We start from the raw sequence: 25,925 nt of genomic DNA, 5'->3' as shown, positions 1-25,925 counted from the left end.
GAGCCAGCCACGGAAGACAGAATGCTGGTCTGGGAGTCCTCTGCCATCCGCACCCCTCCTCATCTTTGTACAGGATAAAGTTTGTTATCCTTGCAAGATGAAGACTTGTGGCCTTAATTCCTTAGAGGGGTGCATTTACTCTGTGAGCGTGATTAGGGGTACCCCAATATATTTAAGGGGTGCCCCTGTAAGTTGGGCTTCCTTTCACCAGCAACAACAGGCACTTATTGCCACAAAGTTGTCAAAGAGGATAACTTTAAAAAAAACACAGATGGAGAGTCGAAATAATGATACCCATAAAGAGTATAAGATTTTGTGGATGTGGAAAACGGATCCCATTCAGATGTATAAGGATAAATAATCCACTAGTAAAGCACACATTTCTGGGGTTGACACAGGTCAGGAAATTTACCATTACTATGAAAATCTTACCTAACAGGCGCCACTCCCCAGTCCTCTTTTCCGCATCGACTGGAACAACCGCTTTCACCAGCGCTCCTGGGTTAGGCCTCTGGCCTAGTAATTCCATGTGCTTTTCCCCAGAGAAGTACTTTTATCTTTTACTTCTTTCAATTGTCGGGTACTGCTTCGTTCTCTGACACTGTGTTCCTCCCTGGCGCAGGTCGACAACGACCTGCTTCAGCAGGTGTCCAGCCTGCGAGTGTCCATTACCAACGTCTGACCCCCTCACCCCCGAACGCCCTCTGCTGCTTTGTCCCTGACCACAGCTGTGCCACGTGCAACGCTCTTGACACCACGCACCCTCAAGAATAGACTAGCCTGGTGGAGGGAGCTCTTCGGAAGGTCGCCTCCAGAGGACCTAAAAGCATTTGTGAAGCAGAAGACCAGGCCCAATGTAGGTGCACTTCTCCTCCGCACCTCGCAAAGGCAACTCCTTTCCCAGGAAGCGCACTAGCGGGAGGGACCTAACCGGTCCTACTACCAGCACTGAGGCTGCTCCAGTTATCGGCCAATAGGCCGAGGGGTTGCAAGATCCTATCGGTGAGTACTCTGAGGGGCGCAAGGTTTTATTACTGGGTCTCAACCCGAGGGACTCGGCCCTAACACTGGACTGATATCAGAGGGGGTGCCTGTACGCAGCACTACTGGCTCCACAGCCGAGGACACTCCGCATACCAAGCCCCGACCTGAGGTGCAGGGTAGGCCTCAACCTCCACCGTCCCACGTACTGGAGGAAGCCGGGCCCAGCGCAGCAAGTACCACAATGCAGGCACGTGGCATGCAACAAAACAAAATGGCCACCGGGCCAGACAAAATTGTGATTCACCAGACGCATCTCTTTTTGGGGACCAGGTAGGGGAGCGAGTTTCCAGGTGGGACTGGTCAACACCATCACTTGTCCCACAGCGTACCCATCGACTTCGCTGGGCAGAGATGCACCTCACCCCATACAGGGCGCAGCTAGGTCTCGGCAACCTCAGGGGCCCGCACCTATTCCCACTCAATCGAGCACTCCTCCAGCCTGTGAAGACAGGTTCTTTGAGAAGTTCCTTATTCTCATGAGGGCCCCACAGATGGGTACCATCCTTAGGGATGTGATCAGGGACATGCTCCCTGCGGTACAGCCGTTAGCACCCACAGCCACGCCGCCTTTGGGTCCAGCGCAGCCCCTGGTGCCCGCGCCAGTCCCTATGGCACTGGCTCCCATGCCTGTCCCAGTCACGGCAGCCCCGTTTACACTGCTGCAGCAGCCTCCAGCGCGGATAATCGGTACGCCACAGCTTCCTGCGCCCAGCAGTCCTCAGCTGCACCAGACCAGCAAGACACAATGGTGGACACAGATGAAGAGGAGGACCCCGACACTCGATCAGCCAAAGCCTTTCATGAACGTCTGGCCGGCTTGGATGAGTATTTGGGGATCCCACAGCCACAGGTGGAACAACCGGAGGTGAGGGTATTTGCCGAAGTTCTCCCTCTACGCCCCATGGATAGACGGGGAATCCCACTGCAGATGGACATGGTGGCGCTTGCCAAAAAAGGATGGGTTAAGCCACATTCTACCGAGCTTACCCATTGGCGTATCAATGCAAAGTTTAAGCAAATGAAGGGGGACCCCCGTTCTTACTGTAGGCGCACCCCCACCACACTACTCGGCCGCATCACTGTACTATAAGCCACAATCGTCCTCTGCTACATCAGCCTCGGCACTCCTCGGTAAGGAGAAGATCCTGGAGGTGTTTGGAAAGAAAATCTATTCCAATGCCACTCCATCTGCGCCAGTCCAATGCGGATGCCATGCTGGCGGCGGTCAACCAGAGGCTCTGGCGGGAGATGGACTTCCTACCTGAACTCCCTGTGCAGAGCCAGGCTTGATTCAAGGCTGGGCTGGCCGAAGCCAAGATAGTAGCACAGGACATAATGAAGTCCGCAGTGGATCACATTGATACCTCAGCTCGTGCCATCTGTATTGCTACCGACATGAGAAGGACGGTGTGGATAAGGGTGACTAAGTTCAACCCTGATGCCCAGGAACATATACTGGACAGGGGGGCAATCTGTTCCATTCAACAGATGAGGAACTCGATGAGAAAAAGAATCGCTTGCAGACTGCCAATCAATCCTCACCCTCACCAAGTCCACCCTCAAGACATATAGCCAGGCGCACCAGCGCTCTGGCAAGGGTCGGTCCTTCAGGGGCTTCCAAGAGATGGTCCAGACAAACTGAGGTCCCTGAGCCAGCACAGGCACATGCAGCACAAGGCAGCTCGCAAAGGCTTTTTCCAGTCCCCCTCAGCCTCAGAGGGCAAGAAATCGTGACACACCAATCCGGATCCAAGAACCTCCGGTGGGGGGGCAGGCTTGCCCTTTACGCTCACCGCTGGCAGACAAGGTTCGCAGACGCATGGTTCCTCTTTGTAGTATCTAGGCTTCCAGCTCTCTATCCCTCCTCTGCTCGCCTCCTCCACAGATTGGAACAGCAATTCTGTTGGCGGAAATAAGTTTGCTTGTAGAGTTAGGCGGTGGAGGAAGTCCCAGCCTCTCAGCGGGGTCTGGGCTTCTAATCGCACATTTCTGCCATACAGGCTGGCCTGAGAGTTGTTGGACCTTTCCACCTTGAACCTTTCCCTTCCTCTCCAAAAGTTGAAGATGGTCACCCAAGCGCTAATAGCGGCGACATTGTGTTTGGGAGACTGGATGTGCTCTCTGGATCTGAAGGATGCCTACCTACATGCCCTGATCTGGCAACCCCATCGGTCCTTTCTGAGGTTCAGGATCATGGGTTTTCACTTCCAATACAAGGTTCTACCCTTTGGTCTCAATTCGGCCCCCAGGGTCTTTACAAGACTGAATACTGTTGCAGCCTTGCTCTGGACACAGGGGCATGACTGTGTCCGGTCATTTGGTAGAAAATAAATGGTTGAATAACCATTTGATCGAATCTAAATGGTCAAAGAAAAGGTCGAATTTATTTATATATATTTTTTTGTTTGGTTGCTTAAAAAATATTTTTTAATAAAGAAAAAGGGGTGTTGGGGGGGGGGGACCCCATAAATAAAAAATAAAAAAAAATTCGACCATTTTACATCGATCAAATGGTCATTCGACCATTTATTTTCGACTAAATGACTGGTAACCGGGCATGACATCTAGACAGATCTAGACAACTAGCTAGTCAGGGCGAGGTCTTCGGAGGTGGTCCAGCACCCTGCCTCCGCCATCATGGCTATACTACACGATCTGGGATTTTCCATCAAGCTCAAGTCACAGATGGCGCCCACGCAGTGTCTTACCTTCCTGGGCCTTATCCGGGATGCGAGCTCCAAGAGGATTTTCTCCCTCAGCGGATAAGATCGCCGCCATCAAGAGGGCCACGGAGCATTTTCTCAGCAGAGCAGGGACCTCGGCATGGTGGTACCAACACCTCTTGGGCATCATGGTGGCATGTCTCCTGGCAGTGCCGCATACGGGGCTAAAAATTAAGCGACTGCAGTTGCACTGTGCATCCTTCTGGAGTCAGAGCGGTTCCCAGGCGGAACAGGTCAGCATCCCACATCTCCGCCAGGACCTAGTCTGGTGGAGCACGGACACCAACCTGTGGATAGGCAGGCCCTTCCGCCAACCAGCACCACAGACTCATCCCTAGAGGGCTGGAGAGCTACCTTGGGCAGCCAGTGTCCATGGGGTATGGTCCCGTCGGGAGCAGATGGCCCACATCAACTGGCTTGAGTTGATGGCCATCTGGCTAGCTCTCAAAGCCTTACTCCCGATCATTGGCAAGGCGTACCTCGTTCAAACAGACAGCTCTACCAGCATGTATTACATCAACAAGCAGAGTGTCACCAGGTCTCTTCCCCTCTGCACTTGGGCTCTGGTAAACCTGCATCTGGCAGCAATCTACCACCTGGGGGAGTCCAACCTAGAGGTGGACAGTCTCAGCAGGCTGGGTGTGGACAACTACGAATGGCAGTTGGACGAACGGGTCCTTCAGGGGATCTTCAACCAGTGGGGTCCTCCTCGGGTGGCTCTTTTCACTACCTGGTCCAACAGGAGATGCCCCCAGTTGGCGTCCTGTCAGGTACTGGGCAGGGGCTCGCTGGGTGATACAATGCAGATCCAGTGGAACAACATGAACGCGTATGCCTTCCTCCCACTCCCCTGGTCCACAGGGGAATCTGCAAGATCAGGAAGGCCTGCCACCTTGTTAGGCAGAAACCTGTGCAGTTCCCCCTTAAACATAGGTCAGGGTGTCACCATCAAAATGCTGATGGACTCTCTAGGATGTATATCATCGACTAGAGGTATGAGGTTCATCCAGGAGTGGATTAAATCCTCCTGTCCCTTAGTCTGGGGGGGGCGAGTGTTAGGGAGAATTCTCTGTTTAGGCTGAATTTCCCTACCTAGTGAGTCCCCCAGCAGCTTTGCTGGATTTCTGGGGTTTATTTTTTTCTCCTGCCAAGAGTGAGACACTTTTACCCTCACTCTTGGACATGTTGAAGTGTGTGATCTTGGACGAACCTTGTGTTGAATGGGCTATGGGGTCTTTTACTCCATAGGGCATCATGTATTTTTTGGATGTGGGTTACACAGCACCCTCTGTGCAGTGACCCAGGGGTGTCCTAGGGACTCCCCAACATAGACTCCATACCCTGGGACTGACTACTGTCTCCCAGGGCATGTAAAGTCACAAAAGGCTTTATTAGTCTTGAATCCTGAACAGAACCAGTACAAACCATCATATTGTGGACGTACTGGCTGGGGCAATTCGATTGCCCCAGGGTCTGTTAGTCGAGGGGGCACGTCTCCGTCCCCCCTGATCGAGTTTTGGCTGGTGGCAGTGGAAACTACTTTTTATATTCGACCGCGAATATTTCCCTATGGGATTTCCCATTGTTTTAGGCTAACACATTTAATTATTTATTTACGGTAGCCTTAAACATACCGCCGGTTTATATATTTATTATTATAACTCCGGTCGGGTTATTTTGCCAAAACTTGATCCTGAAATGGCGTTGGTATTCACCTCTGTAATTCTGACCCAAAGTGGAGCCCTTTGTCCCACTTTTGGCGGGCTTCTCCACAGAAGCCCTCCAAAGTGGTGCCACTCTGTCTGGGGTACTTAGGAGGGGTGGAGGGGAATTTAGGCACCCTGGACTGAGTTACCTTGGTAACTCAAGTCGCACTCCATCCTGATTGGCCCAAGTGGTGAGCCGCCCGGCTCACCACTTAGCATGTTTGAGTGACAGCTAGGCTGGGTGAATGGGGGTTTGCTGCATAAAAGCAGGGCTTTGGGGACTGGAACTTCAGAAGTCGCCACAGGACCAAGAATCCGACGAGGGAAGAGCTGAGCCGACCTGCTTCGACGACACCAACCGGTGGAGCCCTGCTGAACCGTCTCACCACTTTTCCCAACGACCGAGGAGAGCTCTTAACGGAGTGGCTCCTTCCCTTGACTGGTGGGGACAACCAGTTTTCGCCTTCTTTCCGCTCCTTTGGAGTAGCTCGTGGCCGCCTTGCCTGTGCCAAGCACCCCGGCAACCGGAATACCACACTTTACCTCCATACCGCGAAAGTCGGTACAACCCTTTAACCGGAGGACTCCGCGGCTGGTTTCTTCCCGGGCAGTGCTACGACCTTTCTCTTCTGCTCTTCAGCGAGATATTCTTCTCCCCTGACCGACGTCGAGCCTTGCTGTCACTGCCTGGAACAACTGCCACCGCTGGAGGATCCTTTCCGCTTGAGGTACTGTGTTCCGCCTGGCTTCCCTGGCCACCGACTGTACGGGGTAGATTTAGTCCCCGGCTTTCGACCCTAGGAGTGCCTGGGACACTTTGGCTAAACTTTCTGAGCCATTCTAAACTCTTTTTGACTATTTGCAAGACTTTGAATCCCTAACGAACAGTGTGATCTTGGGCACATTTTCGCTCCGGCTGCTCTAAGAGTGGGCCCTGCCTAGTGACTTTTGATCACCTGTGACTTTGTTCTTCTTTAAGCCTATTGCAAGTATTCTGGACCTTAGAGTGGTGTGTTTTACCTATTTCTGCTTTTTCTCTCCCTTTCTTGGAAACTACTAGAGTGTCATCTAACGTTAAGCACTCACCTCTGTTTTAATTAAGTGGTGTTAACCTAGAGTTGTCTAGATAGGAGAAAGGAGTGAATCTACTTTCATTATAACTGTGTTGAAGTGTTTTTACCATATTCTTTGCTAGAGTGATTTTACTTATGTGTGTTTTTAAATAAATAACTATATTCTTTTGAAGCTAAGCTCTGGTCAGTGTTTGCTTGTGCTATTGTGTTTTGGTACCTATTGTGTATACTTTGCATACTGCCTAACTCTTCTTGAGAGAAGTCTGACTGCTCAGCCACAGCTACCAGGTAAATCTGGGTGGTACAGACTGCTACCAAAGGGGTTTACTGCTATACCTGTAGTCTTAAATCTTTTGCAGTGTTCCCCAAGGGAACTGCACAGGTTTCTGCCTAACACTGGTGTACAGCGGTGGGATTTGTATTGAGTATACATTTTAGTGTGCTTTAGATACCTTAGTGCAACTAACCACAAAGCTTAGCACTAGAAAAGTAAAACCTCTAACATGTCAGTTATAGAAAGCTATAGTCAAGAGTCCCTGGCAGCCAAAACTGCTGATTGTTTAAGAGTGCTCTGTAAACATAAGGATCTCATGACTAAGGGCAAGAAAATGGAGCTGATTGAAAGATTGTTAGCTAACCAAAGTCTGAGTGATGGTTCAGAGGAACCTACCACTCCAGCAACTGTAGATGACAGTAATGAAGTTAACATGGATCAAAATGTTGATAATTCTGAGGAAGAGTCAGAAGAGGAGGGTGAGGCTGTTGTAACTGTCCCCCCTAGGCCTCTGCCTGCTCTACCTGCTGTACCTACTGGGCCCTTACCAGGCCCCACATTTAGTCCTCAGTACTTTGAACTAGAGAAAATGAAACTAGAATTGGAGTATAAGAAACTTAATGCTCAAACTGACAAAGAACTAAGGCTAAGGGAAATGGAGCTCAAGTATGAGCTAGAATTGAAGAAATTGTCTGTCGAAAATGCTTCTCTCTCTGGCTCCTCTAGAAGTTCCAGTCCTAAAAGACCCCGGATGCCTAAAGAATTGGTTGGTATGTATGAGCCTAAGTTGGATGTGTTGGATTGGTTGTCTCTGTTTGAATATAATCATGGGCTCCAGAACATCACAGGAAATGACTTACTCACCTGGTTGTTCTCTAGGCTTCCCCCTGTTGCAACTGATGTGGTAATGGAGATGGGGGAGGAGGATAGGAAGGATTATGAATGTGTGAAACTAGCTTTGATAGCTAGATTTGGGAAGACCCCTTCCCAGTACCTTAAGAGGTTTAGGACCCTCAAAAAGAATGATGGTACCCCTTGGGCTACCTGGGTGAGTGAATGTTTGAAAAACTTAGAGGCATGGATTAAGGGTTACAAGGTGAACACTTATGAGGGAATGAGAAATCTCTTTATGTTGGAGTCTATTTATGATGCCTGCTCTCCTGAGCTCAGACAGCACTTGGCTGATTCAAAGGAATTAGATTCCCGGAAACTAGCTAAGGCTGCTGACTTGTGGGTTGCCAACAGGGCTACTCACAAGGATTCTGGGGTCACTCAGAAAAAGGATGAGGGAAAGCAGCAACCCAAAGTGAATCCAGAGAATTCTAATACCTCCCAGACCAAAGAGGGCCACAAACAACAAAATAACCAGGGTAAGCCCCAGGGTAAACCACAACAGGCTAGTGTACCTTCTGGGCAAAAGCCAGAAGGGGGTCAGGACAAGCCACCCTTTCAGAGAGCATTTGGACAATGCTATATCTGTAAGGCTACTGACCATATCAAAGGGGATCCCAGTGCAAGGGTAAACCTGCAGGGATCAGCACAGTCTCCTTAGCCTTCACTCCTGAGGATGAAGTACAGATGGCTAGTGCTCACTTTGAACTCTTTGCTGAAGACCCCTTGGGACTTCAAGCAACTGTAAACTTAGAGCCTATGGGTCTGGTTAGTCCCCAGAATAGGGTTGTGTATAACTCCCTACCTGTTAACTCTAAGGTGTATTATGTGGACAGTGTTCTTGTCAATGGCCAGGATACTCCTGCCCGGAGAGACACTGGGGCCAGCAGAACAGTAGTGGATGAAAGCTTCTTTCAACCTGAGGATGTGGCCAAAGCACCCAAAGGTCCCACTAAGATGTCTGGAGGCCCTGTCCAAATGGTTCCTATTCTACCAGCCCTCATTCAGTGTAACAACATGACAGTAAGGATCCCTGTCAGTGTTCAGACTGGGGTACCTGGGAAGGTCCTGTTAGGGAATGACCTAAGAACTCTAGGAGTAGTGTCACATACCCCCAGGCCTCCCAGTATGGAGAAGCAGAACTTAACCAAATTGGCTAGAAAGGCTACCTTGAAGGACCCTTCTAAGCCTGTGGGACCCTCTACTGAGAACCCCACTACAAGCCCTGGTGTTAGTAAGTTGACCTCTAACCCAGGCACATTTCAGGATAGTATGCTAGGAACATGGGAGCCCCAACCAAGCTCCATCATTGTTCCCCTAGTCTCAGAGTCTCTGACTCCCCCTGCTTCTGAGGAAGAGGTGGATAGACCAACTAGGCCCCTATCTGGACCTGAGAGAACTGGTAATTCTCAGTGCTGGTGGAAAACCAGAAAAGAAAAGTCTAAGGCCAAAAACCTTCAGACTGTTGGACCTTCTACTGAAGACCCCAACTCAAATCCTAATATTAGGGGGGAAACTCCTAAAATAGGTAAGGGTAGATCTAAGAGGAAGGGGAAGCAGGTACATTGCCTAACCCCAACCCCTCCAACCAAGAGGCCTAAGACCCAACCTGCTCCCACAAGAGAGGTGGTGAGGAACCTTGGAGGCCCCTCTAGATCTAAGGGAATCCTTTATAAGGACCCCTTCAAAAAGCCTAACATAGGTTCAGAAGTTGTACCAACTTCTGAGGGACTGGTCAACCAGATCCCCTATAACAAAAAGACTGATGTTCCTCAAAGGGTTTGTAGGTCCTTTAGCTTGCAAAAGAAAACCTTTGAGTTCTCCCTTAAACATAGGTCAGGGTGTCACCATCAAAATGCTGATGGACTCTCTAGGATGTATATCATCGACTAGAGGTATGAGGTTCATCCAGGAGTGGATTAAATCCTCCTGTCCCTTAGTCTGGGGGGGGCGAGTGTTAGGGAGAATTCTCTGTTTAGGCTGAATTTCCCTACCTAGTGAGTCCCCCAGCAGCTTTGCTGGATTTCTGGGGTTTATGTTTTTCTCCTGCCAAGAGTGAGACACTTTTACCCTCACTCTTGGACATGTTGAAGTGTGTGATCTTGGACGAACCTTGTGTTGAATGGGCTATGGGGTCTTTTACTCCATAGGGCATCATGTATTTTTTGGATGTGGGTTACACAGCACCCTCTGTGCAGTGACCCAGGGGTGTCCTAGGGACTCCCCAACATAGACTCCATACCCTGGGACTGACTACTGTCTCCCAGGGCATGTAAAGTCACAAAAGGCTTTATTAGTCTTGAATCCTGAACAGAACCAGTACAAACCATCATATTGTGGACGTACTGGCTGGGGCAATTCGATTGCCCCAGGGTCTGTTAGTCGAGGGGGCACGTCTCCGTCCCCCCTGATCGAGTTTTGGCTGGTGGCAGTGGAAACTACTTTTTATATTCGACCGCGAATATTTCCCTATGGGATTTCCCATTGTTTTAGGCTAACACATTTAATTATTTATTTACGGTAGCCTTAAACATACCGCCGGTTTATATATTTATTATTATAACTCCGGTCGGGTTATTTTGCCAAAACTTGATCCTGAAATGGCGTTGGTATTCACCTCTGTAATTCTGACCCAAAGTGGAGCCCTTTGTCCCACTTTTGGCGGGCTTCTCCACAGAAGCCCTCCAAAGTGGTGCCACTCTGTCTGGGGTACTTAGGAGGGGTGGAGGGGAATTTAGGCACCCTGGACTGAGTTACCTTGGTAACTCAAGTCGCACTCCATCCTGATTGGCCCAAGTGGTGAGCCGCCCGGCTCACCACTTAGCATGTTTGAGTGACAGCTAGGCTGGGTGAATGGGGGTTTGCTGCATAAAAGCAGGGCTTTGGGGACTGGAACTTCAGAAGTCGCCACAGGACCAAGAATCCGACGAGGGAAGAGCTGAGCCGACCTGCTTCGACGACACCAACCGGTGGAGCCCTGCTGAACAGTCTCACCACTTTTCCCAACGACCGAGGAGAGCTCTTAACGGAGTGGCTCCTTCCCTTGACTGGTGGGGACAACCAGTTTTCGCCTTCTTTCCGCTCCTTTGGAGTAGCTCGTGGCCGCCTTGCCTGTGCCAAGCACCCCGGCAACCGGAATACCACACTTTACCTCCATACCGCGAAAGTCGGTACAACCCTTTAACCGGAGGACTCCGCGGCTGGTTTCTTCCCGGGCAGTGCTACGACCTTTCTCTTCTGCTCTTCAGCGAGATATTCTTCTCCCCTGACCGACGTCGAGCCTTGCTGTCACTGCCTGGAACAACTGCCACCGCTGGAGGATCCTTTCCGCTTGAGGTACTGTGTTCCGCCTGGCTTCCCTGGCCACCGACTGTACGGGGTAGATTTAGTCCCCGGCTTTCGACCCTAGGAGTGCCTGGGACACTTTGGCTAAACTTTCTGAGCCATTCTAAACTCTTTTTGACTATTTGCAAGACTTTGAATCCCTAACGAACAGTGTGATCTTGGGCACATTTTCGCTCCGGCTGCTCTAAGAGTGGGCCCTGCCTAGTGACTTTTGATCACCTGTGACTTTGTTCTTCTTTAAGCCTATTGCAAGTATTCTGGACCTTAGAGTGGTGTGTTTTACCTATTTCTGCTTTTTCTCTCTCTTTCTTGGAAACTACTAGAGTGTCATCTAACGTTAAGCACTCACCTCTGTTTTAATTAAGTGGTGTTAACCTAGAGTTGTCTAGATAGGAGAAAGGAGTGAATCTACTTTCATTATAACTGTGTTGAAGTGTTTTTACCATATTCTTTGCTAGAGTGATTTTACTTATGTGTGTTTTTAAATAAATAACTATATTCTTTTGAAGCTAAGCTCTGGTCAGTGTTTGCTTGTGCTATTGTGTTTTGGTACCTATTGTGTATACTTTGCATACTGCCTAACTCTTCTTGAGAGAAGTCTGACTGCTCAGCCACAGCTACCAGGTAAATCTGGGTGGTACAGACTGCTACCAAAGGGGTTTACTGCTATACCTGTAGTCTTAAATCTTTTGCAGTGTTCCCCAAGGGAACTGCACAGGTTTCTGCCTAACACACCTCTATCATCCTGATAGCTCTGTGGTGGCTAGAAAGACCATGGTTCTCGGACTACTCAGCCTGTCTAAACAGGCCTTGATGCACCTTCTGCTGGGCCCAACACACCTACTCGCTAGCAGGGAGGTACAGTCATCCACCCTGCCCTCCAGAAGTTAACCCTCACAGCATGGGCCCTGAACAGGTCACACTGAGGCATCTGCATCTGTCACAGGCTAACCTAGACATTATACAAGGGGCTAGCAGTAATGCTACCGGGAGCCAGGTTTTGTCACTTGGCTGAATCAAAGGAGGTCGATCCATTGACCTGCGTGTTGGACGACTTGCTATCCTATCCTTCTCTGCACACCTCACACACTCTGGGGTGCAGGTACACATGCTGCACCTGTCTGGCAGCCATTGGAGCCTACAGGAACTTGGAGAAGGAGGCATTCTCATCCGCTAATCTTGTGGTTAAGACACTTGGCTGGCCTGACCAGGCTTTATCCGCCTTTAAAGAAACCACACCCAGCGTGGGAGCTCAATGTGGTCTTGGGTGCCCTGGCGCATAAACCATTTGAACCTATGGCGTCCCCAGACATCCGGCTAGTCGCCATTTAAGACGGCCCTCCTGGTGTGCTTTACCTCGGCACGCCAGATCAGTGAAATTCAGGCGCTGGTGGCTTCAGAGCCTTATACTACTTTTCATAAGGACAAGGTGGTGCTTGGAACTCGCCCTGCATTCTTACCTAAGGTTGTCTCTTCTTCACCTAAATGAGGAGATAGTGCTACGACGTTTTTTGCGGACCATAAGGATGACGCTCGGAGGGTCTTGCACTGTTTGGATGTCGAGTGTGTTCTGAGATACTACCTGGACTGGCCCAGGGGCTTCCACAAATCAGACCCCCTCTTTGTCACCTTTGGGAGGGGATCGAGGGGCAGCACAAACCTCTTGCAGCAAATATGCATGCCCACGCAATCGGAGCTAAAGCCACGGCGGTTGCTTTCAAGAGGCACGTCTTGTGGCAGGTGATCGATCAGCAAGGCGAGTACATGGGCTCCGCGATCGGCCTTCTGCAAGCACTACTGCTTTGATGCCGGCTCCAGGTTGGATGCAGCTTTTGGTCTGGCAGTGTTACGGAGCTTGTTTTCTTAAGAGAGCACCTCTCCACCCTGCGGCTGCATTCAGTTGTACTCGCCCGTACAGTATGGAGGAAATGGGGACGAGGCATATGAGTAATTGGAAGTTATTCACCATAGTGAATAACATACTTCTAGTCCATTGTCCCCTTTCCTCCATCCGTCCCACCATCCTCCCACTAATAAAACTGGTGTCATTAGGCTATGTTAATATTGTCGACGCGGCAAAGGGGACTGAGGAGTGGCGCCGCTGGAGTAACTTATAATTTCGAGCTGTAGGCAGAAAGATTGGCTGCCATGACTTCAGAGCTTTGGCAGAAGTTGCAAGCTCAAGGTTTGTGATGGACACCTCTTTATGCTGGACGATATATAGTTGGGGCCTCTGTAGATCGTTTGCATTCTCCAGAAGAGTCTCGCCAACAAAGTGAGTTCAACTAGTGCAGACCTGTGCAGAGAAGCTCTACATTTTACTGCTACAGGCTGTTAATGCTCTCTAATTTCCCACATGGGATACCACAATTTCTATGCTACCTCCTACTTCATTAAATGGATGTAAACATTTCTTCTGTGATGGGCTATCCCTGCCTTTTTTGTAACACTAATTTAGCACCCCACAATGCTCTCCTTTACCCCTTAGTCTCCTCCCTAACCCACCCCTCCTTATCCATTCTCTTTGCACATAAATAGACTGATGGGGGGGAGGTGGGAGAGCAGTTCAGAACTTAATTCAGCTTTTCTAAGGGAATTTTGGGGACTTTGTGTTTTTTTTTTTTTTTTTTTTTTTTTCCACACCCCTCTCGTTAATAGTTGGGCTAACCTGTTTTTTTCATATTTCAAATCGGCTGAAGCATGAAATTGTGCAATCACCGAAGAAACCGCCTCTGTGCCTGCCACCTGAGCACCACCACAGTATTATGCCGTCCATGCCATCTTCCATAGGGATCTCTCTACCCCTCGCCACAGCCTAGCAATCGGCCGTAGCTCATGGCTGTGGATCACTGATAAGTCTGTGAAAGGTAATCCCATCCTCAGTTCTTCAGCGCCAGCACTAAAGGGTCCAAAGGAGACGCACCTTTCCAAATGTTTCTGGCACCGGTCTAGGCAAACGACAGTCTATCCGATGTTGGTTATTGCACAGAACAGGCTATAACTCTGGATCACCCAAAGTCTTAACACTTAGGTATGCAGCAACTGTGCTGTGCCTGCAGTAGGCAGCCAGTTTGCATGTGCACTTCCAGCAAAGCCTGTTCAAGGCAAGTATTCTACTACTCTCCAGCAGGGAATGACAATTCACCTGAATGCCAGGAGTAGCAGAAGCTTTGTCGCATACACATGGCCATCACAGGAAGTGATGGCGTATGCACTTTGGTCCTGGTAAAGCCACCTGAAGTGACTTGATAAAAATAATCAAACCTGCAATAAGTATCCAATTACTAAGATAAGTAGCCTTTTATCTGCTGTGGTTTTAAAGCATATATGAACAGTGGTGCTACCTTGATGTTGTAATGGGTATTTTATGGTTTAAGGTGGTCTTGTGTAGCACCGTTCCATACATTCTAACATCTCCCGTTCCAGTCGGGAGATGCTAATCCAGTTAATTTTGCATTCTGGGACTTGTAGTCCCGGGTCTATAATGTGGAAAACCTGGATTTCATGGCCCAGAGATAACCGGGAATAAACTAGAATCACCTGAATGGAGTGGTGGGCAAGTATTCCTTTCTGGTAATAATGCTGGTCTTGCTGTTTGTGCTCTGCAAAGGAAAAGGTGGGGGTATGGTGGGATTAGTAGGCTAGGCAAGCTCAGGTGAGTGGAGGTCTGAAGCACCCATTACCTGGGCGCCGATTATGGGTTTTATTGTGAGGGTGGGGGAAATGTACCGTAGGAGCGTTATTTGAAAGGGTACCAGGGTTAAGGGGATATATGTGGATGCATTGGAGTAGAGTGGAATGGCGGTGTTGATGGGGGTAAGGGAGACGGTAGGAATATCCATATAGTGTTACATCTTGCAGGTCATCTAGCTGGGTGGGGTGTGGATGTAGTCTATAAAGTAAGCTTTAGACTGGATGTAGGCATTGAGGAAGGAGTTGGTGGGTAAAGCTGTTTGGGGGGTGGGGTCTGTGTTTGTGGCCCTTTTTGTTCAGCACACTAATCTCCTTTGTCAGTTTAGTTGATTTGGTTTATTAATGCTTTATTAATTGAATTGTATGGAAGGAGGTGAATCCTGTTGGGTTAATTTGGATTTGTTGCTGTATATCCGGTTTGCTTAGTTGCAAAGCTGATTTTTCTAAATGTTCTGCGTTTTGCTTCCATATGGAGAATGCAGGTCCTTGTTTTTTGGTTTTTTTCCTATTGAATGTCGGGGCATAAACATAATAGGCCAGAAGCATTTCTTATGCCAGGATAGTTGTATATGACCAGTTACCGCCATAGAGCCTGTTAAGGGCTTGCATGCCAGATGGCTTAAGTAGGCTAAATACTGCCTCGTATTCCAGGTACTAATATAATATGCTTGGTGCATCCTCATATACCTACTTAGTGTTATGCCAATGTATTCCTCACATGCCCTATAAAGTCCTAATTTGCAAGCGTCAGCCGGGAAAGCCCTAGTGCCGTGATCATATGCTCAATTCAGCCTCAATTGCCAGTTACACAATGACAGTACAAAGGTAAAGCTTCACAAGCACAATACATGATTGAGCCTGTTTTTGTGTAGAGCAAACTGAAAGGAATAATTTTAGGTGATTCCAATTTGATAGATTAGGGAAAATTGTGCACTGTGAGGTAGTGATTTGCCCAGAATCACAAATTTGCCAAGTGCAGACACAGGATTTGCGTCCAGGGGTCCGGTTTTGCAATGTAAAATGTACAGTACACTACATGTCCTACCTTTCCGTCCGCTCTAAATCAACATACTAGGGTTTCTGCATTGTGGTCCATCCTTCATAAAAAGTTGTGTTAACTGCAGAATTGGGTGAAGCCTAGAATGATTTCCTATGAGAATTCAGGATGAACATACTCACCTTTTAGCACTTAAGGGGTATGAAGCGGATATGCAATGCAACAAATCTATCTGAAAATCAGAGGCATATTAGGGGTAAAGAAAGTATGATTGATTGTGATTGGATGCAGGGTGAGCAGAGTTACTAGTGTCCAGCACTTAACTTGATTGAGCTATTACCATTCTTTTCTGCATATTGCATGAAACAGGTAGTTCCCTAAATGTTAAGTGCATACGGTGAAGTGCTTTGCTCGGTCTACAATGAAGTGTCACAGACCTAAAATGTGTTACTGAAGCAAACTGCGAATAGCGATGTCCTACTTGTAGTCCAAAAATGTATATAGATTAATACAGGTCCCAATTATTGGGTAAGATTTTGTAGAGTAACTGGTGTAGGACTTTACAAGACTTATCTCTTGGTATTCTGGAACACACCTGTTAATATAATCCTGTACTACACAAGTTGTAAGTACAAGTATCCAAGTAACACTTACATACTTCTAGATAAATATTTATTTATAATGTACACAAGGTGTAAATAAGCATTCTTTAAAAAGCGTGATCTACTAGTAACATTCAAAGTTGGGATTCATTTTTTAAAAGACAATAAAAGTGGGTAAAGACTTCACATGCCAATACAGGTTTCAGCACACTGAGTGACTTCAGTAAAGGTCAGTATTGCACTAATTCTGGTGACCAATTTAGTTATTTAGTTTAAGGAAGGAAAGGTTAGAATAAGATTTAGAACATACTTTCAACAATTTGTAAAATAATTAGTCTCCAAAAGGGAGACGGGTAGACTTTTATCCCAGCAATAATAGTGTCAACAACTAAAACCTATGAGGGAACAAGTACTGCCGAAGCCAATAAGTTCAGCGGAGTGCCTTTAGGGAGCCAAGGCAGCCAAAGTTGATTAACAAAGTCAATAGTTCGGATGCACTTCTTCTTGACAAAGTTAGTAAGTTGCAAAGAAATCACTGGAACTCGAGTGAGCTACGTTGTAGAAAGCATAAGCTGGTAGGCCAGTGCAGGCGAGTTGAGATCAACTCTGAAAAGCATTTCCCAAGGCAGGAAGCACACCTTATGGCTAAAAGGTGAATACCCCAAGGCACACAGTACCTGTGATTTGAAGAACATTTTTCCAGTTGGATTCCTCCTTGCTACAGCTTGGCAGACCCTTGTTCCTGGACCTTGGTTGTGGTGACGAAAGGGAGGATGTCTGGCGGGCTCCTGCGGCATTACTCCGGAGAGGAACTCCCCCAGCAATGGATTTCCTTTGTTTCAGCAGCACTTCTGTGTTTTGGTGCCTATTTCTCAGCACCAATGAAGAATGAAAAGCTCTGGTTGGAAGTTGCTTGCTCCCTTGGTCCTGGATTCTGGTGAGGGGACTCTACATCAAGATTTCCTGTTTCTACAGTGTCCTCTGGATGCCCACAAATATTTGGCTGGATTTGTACTTCACAAGATGATGCACTCGTCAATGGTCACCAGTTCTGGTGAGGCACAGCAAGTGGGGGGGTTTCACCAAGTTGAAGCTTGTCTTGAGGCTAGTCGGTCCCGCTAGCTTAAGGGAGGAAGTCGTCCTGGACAGGTCTTCCTTGTCGATTTTGAAAACTGGGTCGGCACAGTTGCAGGGCTTCACCGGGAACTTTGGGGTCCAGGTGGGTGCTGCTGGTCTCTTCAGGTCTTCTGCTTCAGATGTTCCTCTCCAGTGATCGACTCTGCCTCTAGTCCCAAAAACCTCACTTTTTAAGCAATTTCCCATTCATTCACAGCCTAGGCTCCCAGTCACACAGCAGGGCGGCTGGCCTTCCAGGACAGACAGTGGAGCCTGTGCGGGCTTCAGGGCTGGACCCTGCCAAATTGAAAACGCACAAAGGACTCAAACCTGTTTGAACTAACAGAGTAAAAGCCAAGAAGGAACTAATGAACAATAAATGGCGAAAAAGGGGAAAATGGTCACCCATGGCTACTGTACTGCAGCTGAGGATTCAGCCTCCGGCAGAAGAAAGTAAACCACTGCCACCAGCCATTTAAAGTATGTTAGTGTAACAAAAATGGTCGCATGAGAAGTGGGATGGGGAGTTACTAAGCAAATCCCCTAGCACTCCACGTAGGATGGTTTGTGCTGGCCTCACAAAGGGAAAAGGTAAGTAAGACAGTAGTTCTCTGAATGTTTAATTACATTTTGAGTGAAGTCCAAGGGACCGCTTGATGGCACAGCACCAAAGATGCTGTAACCATGCAAAAAGCAGATGCCTGTGGAGTTCGACGGACTCCATTAAACAGTGAAACGCAAAAATCCTAGTCAGGAAATTCATAAGTGAGAAAAAGATCCCACTCACTCAGGAGGAAAACGTCACAAACCCCTAGTCCAGCAAAATAGCTGGGGGTCTCTAAGGGTGAAGGGAATTGGCACAGAAATTAAATTCTCCCTATATCTGATCAGATTCATGTTCTTAATGCTTTAAAACTGAATTTCTTTTCTTCCTAGCTTGTACTTTCCCTCCTCCTGTTTCTCATTCCTTTATTCTGTTTCCACCTTCTGGTCTTCCTATCTCTTACTGCCTGTAATCTTGGTCTTCATCTTGATAGTGACCTATCTTTCACTTATCACATTTCTATTTCTCGCTCTGGTTGATTCCATATTGATTCAATCTTTTTAACATCCCTAAAGTTAGGGCTTTCCTTACTTTAAATGCTACCAAATGACTTGTTCTCTCATGATTATGCTATCGTTCTGCACTTCTTTGGTTCGCTTGGCTCCTTTAAAGTTTGTCTTCAATTCTTCTATTTGTCTCTTGTATTCTGTACCTATTCGTGACTTTCTACTTCCCTAGCCTCACTTCGATGGCTACCTTTTCATTCAACTTTCTCTGTATTGTATTCAAGCCCCTCCATGGTCCTGCTCTGGTCTTTCATCCCATGTCTTTCTATGTCCCCTCCTGTGTTCATGGTTCTCAGTCCTACATTCTCAACTGTACCTCGTCCTCCATGTGCGCAATCGCACTCGCTCTTTTTCTTTGCTAGCTCCTCTCCATTTGAATGCCCGCCCTCTTCCTCGTCGATCTATTGACAAAATTGGCATTTTGTGCTTCTTTGAAAACCTTTCTACTTCAATCCCAATTATGTACTTCAACTAATCAATATCTTCAGTCACAGGATTTGTTATTGTATTAGTACCTGCTCTAATAATTGTACTGTAAATTGCTATTTGTACATTGCCTTGGTGTAAGGTGCTATATAAATACAAATGCACATTTGGGGCTTTGTTTATTCTTGCTTTACACTGATTGGCTTAGAAAGCCTTTGCCCACTTGGGCATTTGTCCCGCTGACTATGGTCCTATCCATATATTGAACTGGCAAATAAACCTAAAGTTCTGTAACCTTTCAGGGGTAAACTCCTTGGGTCCGACTAGCCTTTACTGAATAGGGCTTTGCGGACATTTTAGGTTCCGGACATCCCACTGGAACACTGGATGGAAGTAGCAGCCAGACACACAGAATCCACAGTGAAGACTGGGCTTTATTGCTCGTTACTAGATTGCTTGGTAATTTTTACATTCAGATTTCCACTTGATGTGCAAATCCTCGGCTTAGTCGTTTTTATCTATAAGGAAGGTAGGATGTTTAATGGTGGCCCACATGTTTTTCTTTATCATGACTGTCATTAGCCTCTGGGGACTTTAAGCCGTGCTGTTTTTACTGTTGGCCACACCTGCCGTATTTCTCCTTTTGCACATTTTTTATTTTATCCTTATAGCACGTAAACAAATCCCTGGGGGCATAGATGCGCTTAAACAGGAACACACCACAAAAAAGAATGATCAGATGGAGGCAGAAGTCAAATGGCACATGTTTCATATAGTTAACTGGCAACTTTATTCCTCTGGTTTACAACCCCAGCCATATCGAAGCAAAGCTGCAGACCAAGATAATTCTTGGCCCTTGCTAAATTGGAACTGATGGTCCAGAGATCCTGTGCTCCTCCATGCCATCTTAAATGGGTTAACCAACTATAGAAGTAAGTTATTGGACACTACAGATTTAAGCCTTGTCTTGCACTACTTCAAAACCTTTTTTCTGCTATGCCTCCTTATGTATTGTCTTGTAACAACTTTTGTTGTCATGTAATCTGACATGCTCTTAACTGTACATGTTTTCAGGAAACCTCATTTTGTGCAACACTTTATGAATACACATGTAAACCTGCCTTTAATCCACAAGGTTATTGTACTTTATTGCAGCTTAAAAGAAGATGGAACAGGCAGTGCATACGACAAGGAGTCAATGGCAATTATCAAACTGAACAACACAACTGTCCTTTATCTAAAAGAAGTAACGAAATTTCTAGCTTTGGTATGCATTCTTAGGGAAGAAAGTTTTGAACGTAAAGGTAAGGATTTCTACTTAAGCTACAAGAAATGATTGCCAGTGTGGTGATAAAGTCCTATTTTATAAATGCACCGTTATCATCCTGCCCTCAAACCTTCGGAACTTGCTTGGCATGTGCATGCACGAAGAGGCAGGCACAGAGGCATTTTTTAAAAGATGTGGTTTAGAAGAGGTGCCACAGTATTCAATGCACACCTCTCCCGCCTGTAAGCCGTGCACCTAATAGACTCGCTCTATTCTTTCAATCTGGATGTTTTCCATGCGAATTCCACTCCTTTTTCTGCTATAATCGCTTTTGGGGTGTTCTTCTTTCCTCCAAACTTTTTAATGTGTCGTTTGAAATATTCCTTTTATTGAATTGCTGCTTCGGAATTATGAAATTAGAGTAAACCCACAAGGTGATGAAGGCAAGTGGAGCAGATAGTTTGGTAGTGAAGGTGGAAGGCTGCATGTGCGTCTGCGTGACCGATTTGCTGAGGATGGAACTGTGGTAAACGGAGCAGTGGCGTAAGGGATGGTGGTTTGGATCTGGTGATTCCGAACACCCCCCACTCCCCTCTTCTCCACCACCCCCAAAAAAAATGAAAATAAAGGTGGTTGTCCCTTTGCCCGCTATAATTCCCAGGAAATAAAATGGAGATTTTGGTGGTGGGGGCACCATCAACAAAAACGGGGCAGAGGAAAGAGGTGGGTGGGCAATGTGTGCCATCCCAAGAGCGCACATTGACAGGAGGAGAGTGGGGCGGTGGAACACGGCAGGGTAAGAACTTTGCAAATCAGTGATCATAAGGACAGAAACCAAATGGGGTGTCGGAGTACTGGGCTATGCCTCATTTAAAGAAGGCCAATTGATAAAACGAGAATGGCAAGAAACCGCAGAGCTGTTATTGTTGCACTCTGATAAAGCATTTTTGAAAAACTAGTGGCGGACATGTTCGATAAGACGAGAAATGCAATGAATGGCATGATCTGTGTGGGTTTGAACAATATTACTTGGGATAGGTTTTCTTTTTGCTGCTTTTCTCCCATAAACCACCTGTATGTGGCACCCTTTCGGTTTCCTACTGCTTGCCTCTGGGAGTCGGAAAGCAAAGCCCTCTGCTTTACCTCCCTTGTTTTTTGCTCATTCTTAGGGGGAAATTGATCAGTCCCTAAAAGCTATTAGTATTGGGAGACTGTCTCCTATAGTGGATTTCTTGAATTTTTAATGCTGCACACAGTGCGGGAAGGATACTTTGTGTCCTCAGCTTTTCTTTTGTAGCTTTGTGGTTAAAATTACAATGTGTCCAGGATGGGCTTGTGTCAAACCTATATTTATCTACAGTGTTTTAATTTTTTTAACTTTATAATTTGTGCACTTTCAATTTACTGCCTGCAGAATGCTCCAATTAGGTGATATATATACACCCTGCTCCCCCCTGATCCAGACACACTGTCCTTGGATGCTCCCACTTCACCTCCTATAAGACAAGCCTCTCCCATCAATGACCATATGTCATTCAATGCTATCCTTAAAAAAAAAAAAAAAAAAAAAAAAAAAAATAGCAGCTGAACACTTTCAGATATTGCCACTCAAGAGGCGGTGCAAGACACCAACTTCTTAGAGATCATCGTGAAAGAAAAACCACCATCAAGTCAGGCGATACCTCTGTTAAAATCCATCAAACGGCGCATCGCCCCCTCTTTGCCGACTCCTTCACAAACAAGGGCTGTAAACCCACGAGTCGAACTCTTTCGGCCCTCCAACAACTAGGAAGAAGTAACCTTGTCTACGGCCAAGGCACCGCCGGATAAGGATTGGAAGAAATTGTATTCCCTAGGGAAGCCTATTGCAGCAGCCTATTCCACCAGGATAGCTAATGCCACATTGTTGGCTAGTTACAGCGACTTCCAGTGGAATATGCTCCAGGAGGGCCTGCAGGAATTCCCAGAGCCAACACAATCACGCCTGCCGGCGGTTCTGTTGGAGGGGAGGCAGGTTAATGAAAACACCCTGGATGCTGCAGAGACAGCGGGACGAACACTGGCCCAAGGTACCTTGTTGAAAAAGCATGCCTGGTTAAGAAATTCAGGATTTAAACCGGAAACCTAGGCATCCCTCATTAACAAGCCAGTGGAAGAATCTAACCTGGTTTGGAAAGGCGATGGATGAGGCATTGGAGTGCAAAGAAAGAACATGAAACCTTAAAGTCACTAAGCCAGATAACAGAGGCCCAATGTTAGGGATAATTCTCATAAATGTGGCAATTCCCTTCACCTTAGAGACCCCCAGCAACTTTGGATTTTTGAGGACTTTATTTTTTTACCTGGAAAGAGTGTGAGCCTTTTTCCCCACTCATTGATGTGTTTTGATGTGTTTTACACTTGTGTTCTTTGATTATGGAGTTTTGAGAACTCCATATGCATCATCTTTTCATATGTGTTAGACTTCCCGAAGTTTAAATACCTTCTCTGGGATAAACTATTATTTCCCAGAGAATGTAAAGTGAAATTGACTTTACTAGTCTTTCCAAATGTATAGACCCAGCACACGCCATCTTACAATGGAGTACTGGAGGGATTACATGGTATCCCCTGTGTCTGTCTACTCGTGTAGCAGTCAAATGCTACCCTTTCCTGTTGAAAAGGCTGGTGGCAGTGGTTTTACAACAGCTACCATGATTTTCCCGACCGCCAACACAGCTAGCTAAAAATCACAGGAGCCATGTTTTTCAAGATGGCACCTTAAGCCCCTTTCTTTAAACAGGTCCTGGTCTTTTTTTTTCGCCATTTGTCTTTGGAAAGGTCTTTCCCGCCAAACCAGGTTTGGTCCCTTTGTTCGTATACCTTTGGCGGGCTTCAGGACTGAAGACCGCCTCTGGCGTCGGAGTGTCTAGGGCGGGCAGGAAGTGAGCCATGTGCCCGAAGCTCCCTGTACTTGGTCTCCTAGGAGACCCAAATGCACTCTGGCGTGATTGGCTGGCTGACTGTCCGGCAAGGACAGCCACCCTGCTAGGTGAGTGGCAGCTAGGCTAGAATGAATGGGAGAAAATGTTTAAAGGCGAGTCTCTTGGACTGGAAAGCAGTCGACCACTGAAACGAAAACCGAAGACTAGCTGGAAGAGGACAGCTGCTGCAACTCGTGGACCATTGGTTTGCCCGGTGAAGCCCTGCTGCAGGTCCGAATTGCCAAGTTCATCTTGACAGAGAAGCCCCTTCAAGGACGACTTCTCCGTTTGAGTTGGTGGGACCAATCAACTCGTAAGCCACTTGGATACCATTCTCGAAGCTGGTTAAGATTAACCAGGGGGGGGAAGGATACCAGCTTGTGTGCTTGAATAACAGCTACTCGAACTGAAGCGACTCCATTCCCCCCCCCCCCCCCACATATGTCGTCCCTCTTGTCCCCACGACTGAGGCTCAGGAACAGTGAGATCTGCAGGGACTGCCCGGAACCAACAAATTTAGCTGCATTTGTTTCTTCATACTAAGGTAGTGTGCCAACCTGCTTGAGAGAACTCCACTCTTGCTGCATGCAATTCTGCCTAGCACCCTATCGGCAGCGAGGGGGGGGGGTAGCTCTCGCCAATACTTTTGGGGACAATCTTTCCCACATTCCCCCCACGATCAGTACGGAACGGGAAATACATCATGCTCCTCAGGACAAGGGGCAGCTGCCACAAGCTAATATCAGCCAATAGGACAGCACTCTGGCAAAGGAAGGGGTAGAGTCGCCACCCAAGAGGCTCCCCGGCCCCAAATCAAAAATGACTTTCCAATCTGTGTCCCCTCCCATGCCTCCCTGGTTGGGGGGGGGGGGGGTGGATAACCTCATTCTCCCATGCATGGGAGGGAATTATCACAGACCATTGGCTGCTCAAGACGGTCACCGACGGTTACTGTATAGAGTTCAGCCAACCCCCTCGATACCGGCCATCAACATCCAGACGATTGTCTCCAGAACATCTGAAGGTCCTACTACAAGAGGTCGAGATCCTGCAAGAAAAGGGCGCGATCGCAGTCGTCCCCGTTATACAGGTAAACTAGGGTATTTATTCAGTGCACTTCCTTGTACCCAGAAAGGATCTCACCATGCGCCCTGTGCTAGACTTGCGCAGAGCAAACAAATTTGTCAAACCACAAAAGTTTCGAATGACAACACTGCAAGAGGGAATCCCTCTACTAACACAGCATACTTTCATATTTCAATGCTGCCAGTGCACAGAAAATACCGAAGGTTCATGATGGAGGACAAACTATCAGTTCAAGGTCCTTCCCTTCGGCATTGCCTCAGCCCCAAGGGCATTTAGAAAGTTAATGGCGGTAGTAGCGGCTCACCTGCGCAGGCAGTCGGTTCAGTCTATCCTTACCTTGACAACTGGCTAATAACAAGGGATTTGCACAGAAAATGCCTATCAAACACCCAAAAGACAGTAGAGCTACTCTTCAGTCTGGGATTCTCAATAAACTAGAAGTCGTCCAGTCTAGACCCCCAGCCAAGTCAAACAATTTCTGGGAGCTCCAATTCGAACAGAAAACTGCCTAGTCTTCCCCTCCAAATAGAGGGTTCAAAATAAGCTGTTCCAAATCCCTCCTTATGTAGCCGGTCACTAGGTGACTACGCAAAGCCATGCCACTGTTGGGGATGATGGCCTCCTGCATTTACTTAGTCCCACATGCACGTTTGCGCTTGTGCCCCATGCAAGATCGGCTCAACAGTCAATCATGTCAGGCCAGCTGACAATGGGACGATCTAGTGGTTGTCTCGGCAGCCCTCATTCTCTCTGCAGTGGTGGGAAAGGGAGAACCTCTTGAAGGGGGAAGACCTTCATCACCCCCGCAGTAGAAGCCACTCTCACTACGGACTGATAGGGTGGGGGCAGCTTACCTTCATCGCACGGCGCACAGCGTTTGGTCCCCAGCAGTAGCATGCAACCACATAAACCTGGTGGAGTTGTCAGTGTTCAAGGCCCTAAAGGCTTTTCAGACACAACTACAGGAGAAGACAGTACTGGTCCTCACGGACTGCACCGCGGCCATGTATTACCTGAACAAACGGGGATGCACACACTCCTGGGATATCCAAACTGTCCCAGAACATTTGAAAGTGGGCTCTCAAACACGTGAGGTCCCTCCTGTCTCAACACGTTCCAGGGGAACTCAAATCTTTTGGCAGATATGCTCAGCAGAGACTTCCCTCTACCCCCCGACTCCCCTTCTCAACAAGATAGTGCACAAGATGCACCAGGATCCCGTCACAATGATTCTGGTGGGCCCGCCAACCCTGGTTCTCCCATCTGATGGCGACGTCAATCTCTCCTCCGATGAAGCTACCTTGCCCATACAACATGCTCTAACAAGACAAGGGGGATGACTCTCCATCCTTGCCTGCAAACTCAGCTTTTCGGCCTGGCTCCTGAGGTCATAGTGTGGGCACCTCCAACTTCCTCCGATGCATGAACATCCTTAAAGAGGCAAAGCCTAATACCAGACATTGCTGTTCCAATAAATGGAAATGCTTTATCTGATGCCATTCTAAGGGCATCAATCCTGTTGAATGCTCTCCGTCCCACATTGTCGTATACCTGACTCATCTACTGGACTCGGGTCTGGTTTTTAATTCTCTGAAGGTCCACCTGGCTG

The 25,925-nt window shown here is 47.6% G+C and overlaps 1 protein-coding gene across 2 annotated transcripts in view; it reads left to right on the top strand.

Annotated features, from left to right (window-relative positions):
• RRAGC (Ras related GTP binding C) overlaps positions 1–25,925 on the top strand; it is a 231,910-nt gene that overhangs the window by 152,359 nt on the left and 53,626 nt on the right. For both annotated transcript variants that reach the window (XM_069622673.1, XM_069622672.1), the window contains one exon: positions 20,156–20,304. In XM_069622673.1, the coding sequence (XP_069478774.1) occupies positions 20,156–20,304 (149 nt within the window). The remainder of the gene's footprint in view (positions 1–20,155; positions 20,305–25,925) is intronic.

Source organism: Ambystoma mexicanum, chromosome 11 (assembly GCF_040938575.1).
Source record: "Ambystoma mexicanum isolate Mex_15411 chromosome 11, UKY_AmexF1_1, whole genome shotgun sequence".
Lineage (NCBI taxonomy): Eukaryota > Metazoa > Chordata > Amphibia > Caudata > Ambystomatidae > Ambystoma > Ambystoma mexicanum.
Note: the sequence above shows the minus strand (reverse complement) of the source record. Positions and strands in the feature narration are given on the sequence as shown.